The sequence below is a fragment of the Orbicella faveolata genome, unplaced genomic scaffold, assembly GCF_042242905.1.
Source record: "Orbicella faveolata isolate gen_17 unplaced genomic scaffold, um_ofav_v1 contig_48, whole genome shotgun sequence".
Taxonomy (NCBI): Eukaryota; Metazoa; Cnidaria; class Anthozoa; order Scleractinia; family Merulinidae; genus Orbicella; species Orbicella faveolata.
Window position 1 is genome coordinate 10695063 of NW_028301578.1, and position 10891 is coordinate 10705953.

General features: G+C 40.0%; 2 protein-coding genes across 2 annotated transcripts; both read right to left on the bottom strand.

Moving 5' to 3' along the window:
- Positions 1-1234: 1234 nt before the first annotated feature.
- On the bottom strand, positions 1235-4726 carry LOC110063385 (uncharacterized). The gene has a single exon (XM_020770360.2). The coding sequence runs from the start codon at positions 4680-4682 to the stop codon at positions 1707-1709; it is 2976 nt and encodes a 991-aa protein (XP_020626019.2). The 5' UTR covers positions 4683-4726; the 3' UTR covers positions 1235-1706.
- A 1079-nt stretch (positions 4727-5805) lies between these two features.
- LOC110063389 (uncharacterized) lies at positions 5806-10502 on the bottom strand. Its single transcript, XM_020770363.2, has 4 exons — positions 10354-10502; positions 10023-10103; positions 8873-9132; positions 5806-7106 (listed from the first exon to the last, which is right to left on the bottom strand). The coding sequence occupies exons 1-4, from the start codon at positions 10355-10357 to the stop codon at positions 7026-7028; spliced, it is 426 nt and encodes a 141-aa protein (XP_020626022.2). The 5' UTR covers positions 10358-10502; the 3' UTR covers positions 5806-7025.
- Between the last annotated feature and the right edge of the window lie 389 nt (positions 10503-10891).

The window sequence follows — 10891 nt, forward strand, 5'->3', positions numbered from 1 at the left end:
GAACTAGCTTGAAATGGAGGCTCATGCGGGGGAATATTATTAAAAGGCGATCAAAATCATTTCCATTTGAAAAAACTCCCCTCATTTGCCACAGTTGCAGGCTAGTTCCAGTCCGAAACGATAATACGAAAATGGTCTATTCTCAAAACAGCCGCAAAGGTGAAAAGAATACCCACATGAGGAAAACAAGACAGTGCTAGAGATTTGAGAAAATTTCGCCCAAGCGAGGCTCTGGAGGGGCGGGGGGGACAGGTAAGTTTTCAATGCAAAATAATAACTACCAACTGAAGGATTTTGGAATGTCACCCGTTCTTAAAGGCCAAGTGATAGGGCATCATTTTCTTTCAATTTGTTGAGCATTATTGTTGCACTGCAAGTTGAAAAGCGTCATTGCGTGTATTTTCAACTGTATTGCGAGTTACGGCAACAGGTGTCGCAGAGTTAAACTCTTCAGTTCTGCATCGCACGACATGTTGCCGCAACTTGCAACACAGCTAACAATAAGCGCAATAACGATTTTCGACTTGCAATGCAACAATAATGCGACAAGTTGAAAAAGTAGCATTTTTTAATGTGATTTATCCCGTTTTGCACTTAAATTTACTTTCTCTGTTTGGAAGAGGACGTTATTAGCTGAACTTAACTTCGCATGACGCGAATCCGGTGTGATTCTTAAAAAAAAAAGTCCGAACCGAGCCCTATCGACCAGACTCAAATATTGAAAAAAATTAGCTTTGATGATTTGACCTCTCGACTCTTTAAACTACATAAAAAAGGCCAACAGTCTGATAGTTACCGATGTAGATTATTGTTTATGATAATTACGTTATCATAATTATTTATTTACCCTCGGCAGTGTTTGTAGCACAAAGGCTAGTGATTCAAATTGAACATAACATTGTTAAGAATCCAAACTGGCCGGAGGCAAACCAGTTGGCTCTTTACAAGCGTTGCCGACGATTTGAACTCGGGGCTACCGTGGGACTAATCTAAGTAGTGGTCAGAGCGGGACTCGAACCCGGGACCGCTGAGTTGCGAGTCCGACGCGCTGACCACTCGGCGAAGCTGCCTCCTGCCATACGCCACTCGGCCACGCTGCCTCCCACCGCACATACACATGAAACAATTACACGCTTATCAATATTTACAAAAATACTCTTACGGCACCGTAGGGTAATTTCAATATATTAAAATTCTAACTTGGCTCTGACGCCTAGGGGAATCAAGCAAAATATTTTAAATTTATTTTTTTTGATTCCCTTAAGCCTCGGAGCCAAGTTAGAATTTTAATATATCGTAATTGACCTGTTTCATATACTTATCCTACATGTCATGTTTCAATATCAAGAGATTAATCTCTCGACAATATAGATTTAATTCCTTGACAGAAGCAGTTAGTATGCTAATACAAACTGTTATAAGATCGTTAACATTACTGATGCCCAATAAGTTTTGATATAACTGTGTTTGTATTTATCCCTTCCTTATTAACGCTCGAGGGAACGTTTTTATAGTTTTAGCTTCGTGTTGGTACATTATGACTTTATAAAACAATTAACAGAGCTACTTTAATTTTTTATAGTCGTGAGAACACACTGGCAGATACATGAAAAAGTATTCTACATCGTCACAAAGGAAAATAGTAACAACAAAAATGTCAACTACGTGTAGTTTTCATCTGAACTGATAAAAGCTTTTAAGTTAAGTCAATCTAATGGAATGTCGTCATCCAGATTTGGCTCCACTGGCCTCGGCACAAAAAACTCGAACAAAGCGCTTTGTGCAAACTGTATCGCGATATCAGATGGTATTATGTGGCTCAGGTCAAAGGCATTTTCAGCAGGAGGATCAAGTATTCTGTTGCGCACAGCTTCAACAGCTTCCTCGTTCCTCACAGCGATGTCGTCTTGCTCTAATATGTACTTCAACATCTCAATTTGGCCCTGAATTGCCACAAGGATACGTCGTCTCATGTCTGGTTCACTGCTGAGCCTTACCCTGAGGTAGCCCATTTTTTGCCAGGAAGACTCTAACACACCAGGGAGCTCCTCCAATGGGAAGCCTTCACTCCTCACGAGCTCTCGAAGATTGTGCACTAAAGACCTCTCGAGAGGGTCCATAGCTTCAAGTCTGCAATCAACGTCGTCAAAAGCCGTATGGAGCAATTCCTTAATGACATCAAGGTAAAGATCTTTTAGGTCATGGTATTGGTACTCAAGGACTGAGCGTCTTCTTTGGATCACTGTATTTGGTGGCAAAGAAACTGTTGCCTCTTCTTTCTTGTTGTGCTTGGTATCATGGATGCTTTTGGATGAGAGTTCTTTAGGTTGCATCTGATAATCGCATTTGACGGTTTTTGCGAATGCAGTTGGCTCGCCTCTCGGAAAGTTTTCTAGTGAAATATGTACTTCCGGCCTTTCATGTTGTTTTGTTTCTTCTCGGCTCTGAATCAACTGCGTTGTAAATCGCTTTGGATCTTCCATGATCTCCACAACTTTTCCAGCCAGTGATTCGAGAACCTCGGGGTTTTCGACGTAATCTACGCCAAGCAAATTGTAGGACTTCACAAAGAAATGTCGTAGGTCTTTCCTTTTAAGAGCTTCCGAAAGGTTCCCGAGGAGTTTAATCATGCATTCGGCCCTGTTGCGTTCGGTCCACATCTCGGCACCGGTTTCCTCTATCGTTTGCAGAAAAATGTTCTTTAGATGAAATGACACCAAACTCTTCGGCTGTGTGCACAGATAAGCACGATGATATTTTTTCAAACAACGGTAACACTCACGCTGGATGTCGTTCAGCTCTTGGCTTAGCAGGTATTCCGCATGAGAAAAGGATATTCTGAAGTCGCAATCTGGACTGCCATTTTTCTTTGGGGACTTCACTACCAAGTGGTAGCCTTCCTGAATAACCTTCTTGACAATGTCAGGGGAAGGCCATCGACGTTCTCGTTTGATCCACTCTCTTGCAACCTTCGGCCATTCACAGGATCTTAAGGCAGGGATGAAATCAATTCCGCTTTCAACTCGCTCAGTATCCTTAACTTTAGCTTTCTGTGTTTGACCTCCTTTCGCAGTTCCAAACATGTGTTTAAGGAGGTTATGTTGTATTCGTCGTTCACGTTCTCGGCTCTCGTTGTCTTCTTGACTATCACGGTTGTGTGCTAGATCTGTAGAGTTCTCCTCTCTTTTCTTTGTCATTTGATGTTCTTCTCCGTTTGGCGCATTTTTGTCGCGAAAGTCTCCGTTCTTTATCCCTTTACCGAGGTTGCTACCTTCCAAACCCTCGCTTCCATTTTGTTCTTTAGGCGAGGACTGGCAACAACTTTCATTATCCAGTATTGCAGTTCTTTTGGTTTCCACTTCCCTTCCCAAGAGGTAATCAACCCATCGTTTACGACGTGTTCGCCTTTCACGCTCTCTCTGTGCATTTTCCTCCTTAGCACAGTCTGAACTGCCAGGTAGAGCTTTGGAATTGACTTCCTTTTCTTGTGTCAAGGACAGTCGGGCTACCTTTGACTGATTTTCATCCAAATCACTCTGTTTACCATTCTTTTCTACTTCTTCTTCACTGTGTTTTTCCGTGCCTTCGCTTTCTGTCACAACGCTAGCCCTGGGTTTAGGTAATGACGGTAAAGAAAATTCCAACGACGGGCTGACCGCTGTGAACCGACTAGACGTGGATTGTAGTTCAAGAGGGCTCTGATATCCATCACAACTTGCACAGTGTTTTGTGGCTATCACATATGGCCCGTCATTGGAGGGTACGGACGCTAACGAACTGTTTCGCAAATCTCTGTCTCGGTGTTCGTCATTTGTTTCTATTGTGACACAATGTTCAGTTTCATTTCGTAATTGACTTCCGATGCTTCTACGCCTTCTTCCGGTTTTTTCATCGCTATCAAGATTCTCATGAGGAGTAACGGAAAGCTTCTGGAAATGTGATATTGGATCCCTTTCGCACATCATGTATTTCACGAGCTCGGCGTGCTGTCTAGTATAGTCAATTCCTTTAAACCTGCACATCATCGAAATCATCCACTCTACATCAGCTGCACCTAGACTAAAAGGGAAATTTAAGGCTTGGTTTTGCATGATTTTTCGCTGCTCGCCGGTAATGGCTAAAGCTCGAGACAAATTAAGGGTTATAGCAGGACTCCCGTAGTGGTTGCTTAGTCCGCCCGTAACAATCGGTGAAAACTCTTCTCGCAAAAATGTCTCAAATACACGGTTTGTAATGTCGACTATGCAAGGTGCTTCAGAACCAAAAATAGCAGGATGAAAGTTCTTTAAGGCCGAAGTGGCAACATACCCAGAGTCTTCTACGAGGCAGCACTGTAACACGGGATGATCACAGCCTTTGATTCTCACGTGCAGTGGATTCTCTAGGGAATATTCAAGCAGTTCCTCATGAATCGTCAAGTTATCTGAATTCGGGAAGATCATAATGTCCATATCTCCAAGATCATGGCGCTCATGGCACTTTAAATCTTCGGCCGCGCTTCCGTAAGCCTGTAGAATGACGCGATTTCCAGTTTTGTTCAATTGAAACGACAGCAGTTGTAGAAAAACGCTTGTATAATTCTCGTTATATTCCTTATGTAGTTTACCCTCCTTTCCTCTCTGTGCCAGAGCCTTGAAGATGAAGTTCAGGTCTCCTGTTTTCAGTTCTCCGTTCGAAGCCATTTTGGAAAATTAGTAAGCTTTTCCTCATAGTGCAGCAGGTTTCATAAAGTGATCAAAAAAGGAAGTTTACTTAAATTTTGTTTTCTAGGACTATTTCTAGGTTATTATCCAATACTCAGACTCCAGTCACGAGGAAGATGACGTTTTACATATGCAAACTTTAGTGGTTATTTATGCAACAGTTAAATAACATTCATGGCTAACTACCAGATAGTTATTCGGCTTCCATTGCCTCCTTTTTGCCATTCTTTTTCTTTTCAGTAAATGATCTTCGAAAAGATTCAAGGAAAAAGTGTTAATAGTTTTCTAGGAAAAGGACAAAAGCTTAGGACATGAATATGTTACAGTTTTCATATGTTTTGAAGCAGCGTTGGCGCTTTGGAACGAAATGTGTCAGTGGAAATTGCGGAGGAGAGTTGATGCAGTCCTGCCTTCCCCACTCACTCAATTTACAATATGTTTGTTTTATTATTAACCGCGCGGCCATGGGCCGAGCGCGGTTCATGGTTTACCCGTGGTTTATTTATTTTTTTTTTTTTTTCAGTTTTGTCGGTGACCAGACCCAAACTTCCACTCGGCCAAATTTTGAATGACGCAACCTGCGATGTTTACTCGCCAAAAGCTGTTGAAACATTAATACAAGGGCAGTGTTACGGATATTGTTTTCTTTACTTTGGTTAAAATATATTTTCTTTTGGTTTTATCGAAGCGTTGGATTCGAAGGGAAATAATAAATACGCTAAAAAAAGGCGTTACGTCAGCCATGGAATGCGCTGACGTTGCAGCTTTCACTTTCGCTACGTGACGAATTAAGGTCGTGTTTACTTTGCAAGTTTATTTCGGCAGAAGCGACGGTCATCAATTTATTTGCAATTTTGCGAGTATTTCTTGTGGTTTTACGCAAATGAAGTAAATTCTTTCGCTGTTTCATCGCAGCGAGCTCATAGATCAGAAGGAAAATTAAATATTTGCAAGCTAAGCAAAGAACATGTCAGAACATGTAAGCATTACGTCATTGGTAGGGAAATAACCACCGTACTAAAGATAGCCGTGAATAACGTAATTCTTCAATTATGTGACTCGTGTGACTACTTTGCTAGCCCTTTACTCATTGAAAAAACAATTAAATTTAATCATGACTTTTAATAGTGTTATTATTGTTGCGTTCGTATCGTTCATGTCCATACATATCCCGAAGAAAGTTCCAGATTAAGAACATTACGTCATCGGAGATTTCACAATGGCTACGAGTACGACTGATGGTGCAATAATAGAGTTTGTGTTGATCAAGTAATGTGGTGTCTACAGTAATCAATGAATCATCAAGGATTACTTTGGAATGAGCACTGCGTTGCGACTGTGGTGCTAAGGAAACAGTTAAATTTTAAAAGCGCGGTTATAAGATCTAACAGATCTTCTTGTATATTATTATTCTTATTGTTTCGCTTAACAAGGATTTTTCACACTGTCTATACTATGTTACAACACTCAAGGTAATTACCTTCTAAAGGAATACGAAGAAAAACATGAAACAATGTACTCATATTTGTAAAGTTGACAAAGTCCAGCATAAATTACTCAGATTAAGAGCATAAGTCAGAACCAGCCCACGTGCATTAGTCTGTAGAAACCACTCGCCTACGTTCCACATGATGTTTTCTGCATTTCTCAAGTATTCAAAAAGTTCTTGTCTTGGTTTAAATTATGGTAGTATGACACATGACTTAGGCATCTTAATTTATTAAATCAAAAGTGTCGGCTAATGTTACTTTTTGAGTCACAGGTAATAATGGCAGAGGCATGCTTGATACTACGTGGAAAGCTTAACGGGACAACGACATGATAGAGTCCAAACTGAAAGTCAAGCTGTAAGCACTTAAAGCTAAAATAAAGGCGTTCTGTCCGGTTATAGGCCATTTTACAGTTTTGTGCTTAGTTACTTGACCATGAATGCATCGGAGGCTGAGTGTGACCTGGCTTTGATACAGACCTCTCTGCTTTTCTCGTGTAAATACAAACTAGTTAATATAAGAACTTGATTTACACAACAAAAACAGTCATGAGTTCTTTATCAAAACAAGGTCACCTCCAGTCTCGCTGCAATTCAAAGGCCATTTCACTGAACAGACAACTGTAAAATGGTCTATTGAGTACAAAGCAAAATTATTTACCTACAGAAAAATCAAAACTAACTTTAATACGTGTGGTACACATAACATAAAGTGTGCTATTTCCTTTGTAAGTCGATCTTTTGGTCTACGTACAAATATAGTTATAATTTACAGACGACGTATCCTTGGTGAATGCTTCTCATTTGCAGGGCGTCATCTATTGATCTTTCTTTTATGTATCCTCCGTTTTAGCTTTGTTATTTTTCTTAGCTCCATCGCAACGTTTAGTTCCTAGAAGAAATCGTCGCACAACCTGAAATTCAAGCAACATCCGTCGTCAATGGAAAAAAAGAATTTATTACGTAACGTGGATTTCGATAGACTGTACTATCAGAGATGAGAATTCAATGTAAAGGATAGTGCTGCTGGATACATTTTATAGCTTTGGTTTTGAAAGAGGTAACCAAAATGTGATTTGCAATACCTTCACCTTAAAAGTAAGCAACCAGAAAGTAAAAAGCGTTGCCTGAATCACCGTCACAGGCTCATTTATTTCCCTTATATAAGTCATATTTCCTCCTTTTGCGGTAACTTTTCGCAAAGTACAACAAGCATTACACTCCCCCGATATGCAGCCTGCAAACGCCCCCCCCCCCTTCCCACCCACTTGCTGGCGTGTTAAATGGGGAGTGTAATGGTTGTTGTATTTTGTGAAAAGTTACCATAATATAAGGGAAATGAATGAGCCTGTGATGGTAATTCAGGCAACGCTTTTCACAAGTAGTTACAATTATCGAGTTCAGTTGTGCATGTCGTAACAGCTTTTCTACAAAGCATCGTTCAGATTTGTTGAAACTGATCTACATTTGTGGTCACTTTAATTTCTGACTGTAAACAGCCGTCGCTATGACCGTTGCTACGTAAAAAACTTTATATCACTGTGTACTTTCCTTGAATATCACAGTCATCTAGTGGCAAATTCAGCAAGATCGTTTTAAAATGCTTTTTACAAGTGTTAAAAGGCTTTAAATCTTATATTTAAAAAAAAAAAAAATTGCATTTTTGCCCAACGTCGTCATTTCTTATGCCTATCGGGCCACCTAAAGTTAATAAAAACCTATTATTCAAATAAAACGCCTAGTTATCTGGGAGACATCATTACGTTAGGATGCGACGAGGGATGTAGCTGAGATTTTCGCGGATTTAACAAACACTAGAGACCTTTAATTCCACGTTTACTGCAAGCGTCTAACTTCGGTTTGATTTGACATTAGATGTTTGCCGTTCACCGTTCGTACGTTAGTCGATTTAGATTGCAGTAAACTGGAGGCGCGGTGCCCTCATGGTTAGTACGCTTGTCTCCGGATCGAGCGGTCCGGATTCGAGCCCTGGCCAGGGACATTGTGTTGTGTTATTTGGCAAGACACTTAACTCTCACAGTGCCTTTCTCCACCCAGGTGTATAAATGGGTACCGGCTGGGGGTAACCCTGCGATGGACTAGCATCCCGTCCAGGGGGGAGTAGAAACCGGGATAAGCTCCGGCCTGATGGGCCACTTGGCTCGCATGCAGACTTTACCTTTACCTTAAACTGGAGCCGGAATAGAAGTCATTTTGTCAATGCATTGGAAATTGTCAAAGTTACGTCAAGAAAAAAGAAAAAACATTTTAAAAAAAGAGTATGTTTTCTAGCATGCGTAGCTTTCTTAAAAAATAAAGCATCATAAAACACACATTGACTTAAGCCGCCGCCATATTGGATTACCACTTAGAATCAGTGCCTTTCCACAAACAACGACAAAAGGCTAGGTAATTGTTTATTTACTTAAATTTTAACCAATTTGTGGAAAAAGAGTTACTTTATTCGATTTCAGCGTTTGTACGTGGCATAAAATAAAATTCAAAGCAATAAAACCTGAGGTAAATGGCTTACGTGAAAACCTACCTCTCCAGGCTGAAAACGTGATTCGAAAACCTCAAACAAGAAGTCTGGTTCTGGTCAGGTGACCCCTAGTCGTTTGCGGTAAACGTGGCAATAAAAGTCTCTATGGTTTACAGCTAGCTTTTGTAAGACACTTACTGTTATATTACTTGGTGCGCATTCGCCAGCCGTCTGTGGCAAATTTACGACTCCAGCAATGTCAACAGTATTCAATAACTCACAGGTCTGGTTTTCTGGTCCATTGAAAATATATTTGTCACAGCGAGGATGACGAAGACAATTATCCAAACATTGTATCTCAGTCCAAACGGAATGTACTGCAACCACATTACCGGTACAACGCGATTTCTGAAAGACTTTGTCTCCATCTGGTCGATTGTCGCAATCTTTAGTCACAACTGAAAAATACATATGTAAAGAAAGAATTCAGGATTGCATTTTCCGTAATAGCAGCAGCTTTAGACTTAAAAATGTGTAAAAAAAAAAAAAAAAAAAATGGCCTAATTTTTATACACCTTAGGACAACAGTGATCCACCTTGGCAGTCGGGACCTGGGCACGACAAGAAGGAGACTCTCAACTAGATTCTGGAACCAAGATTTTTGCCTTTCACTGACGCTAACAGAGTATCTTTTCGGGAAGGAAACCATAATTGAATTAGTGAATATATCCTTATTCAAGAATCTAGCCGATAAAATTATGCGTCTCCAAGGCTACCTTTTACTCGTGCCAAGGCCCAGACGGCCAAGGTTGACAAGTGGCTTTCGAAGAATTAGAGGACCATGGGAGCGAGGATGTAATTCTAGTAAAGATGACAAGCATTTAAGAGTTGGTTTTTTGTCTTCTTTATAATTTTAAGTGGATGTGTGAAAGTTTTGCTATAACTGCGTCGATATTTAACGTTCCGTAGATCCGCTGAAATTATTTGTTCTTATGTAACTGAAGATAATTTAGGAAGTGTTGTTAAATGTGTTTACATGAAGCTTTAAAAAATCGTGTCTGGGTCTCTTCGCTTTCACAGTCTGAAGGCAATAATAGTGGGAAAGAGAAAATTATTTCTTTCGATCTCAATATACTCTATGTTCGGTATGGTGGAGTTAATTAAACAGCTGGAACGTGCCATATATCGATTGTATTATTTTGCCTCGAAACTAAAAAAGGTTTCGAAACCTGTCAAGAATTAATTTACCATACCAGCGTAATTTCCCATTCCTTCTTAGTGTCCCTAGCAAAGCTTGTGTCACAGCTTTGGCCTAAAAGAACAGTCTTTTCTAAATCACCATACTCACCGACATTAATGCACACCAGGGCGATCCAGACGAAAGCGGAAATTTTCAAAGTGCTTCCCCGAGAGCGAGTGAGGTTCGAAGCTAAAATAAAAAGTTAAACATCCATATTAAATAAATCTTCCAGTATGTTTTCCTTCCTCTTTTTAACCAACGAAGGAGAAGTGATAATTGAGTGAAGTCCGGTTTTTTCCAAATATTTTTTGCGAGGGTATTTGAAAATTCTATCATCCTATACAACAAATTCGTAAACGCTATGTTTTGGAAGGGTTCGAAATCATGCCTTCCGTGCATACCACTGGCACAAAAACAAATTAATAACTCTAATACTCACTCATGTTCGGTTTAACCAATTTCCCGCAAGATTCCCTAAAATTCCACTAAAAATTAAACACCCATTTACTGCAGACGAACATTTTGTAAATGAATTTAGCCAGCGTGTTTCTTTTTGTCAGCGGATGTTGTTTTTACGTCTCAAATGTCAATTCACCTGTCATCCTATGGGCAGACTTTTTAAAAAATTGCTTCCCGTTGTCATAATTATTCATAGTATTATCACTTTCCAATACCGTTTCAGTGAATATAATAGTTATATAGGAACTCGATCTCTTTCGAAACGAGAATAATATGTCTAAACTAAATAGCTTGGTAAGCGTTTGAAAGGGATTTTTCAGCCGAGCTTAATGTGACAAAATATACTTTGACGTAATTTAAGTTACATGAGGTGAACTGTAAAATTAGCATTCATTTGTTAGCGTTTTACCTTGAACCTACTCCAAAGTCAATGCACTGTGTTAACAAGACTGTCAAATGCCGCCAACCGCGCTAAAATACTGGCAAATTATGTTGTTTGTAACCACCTGCCTTGCCTT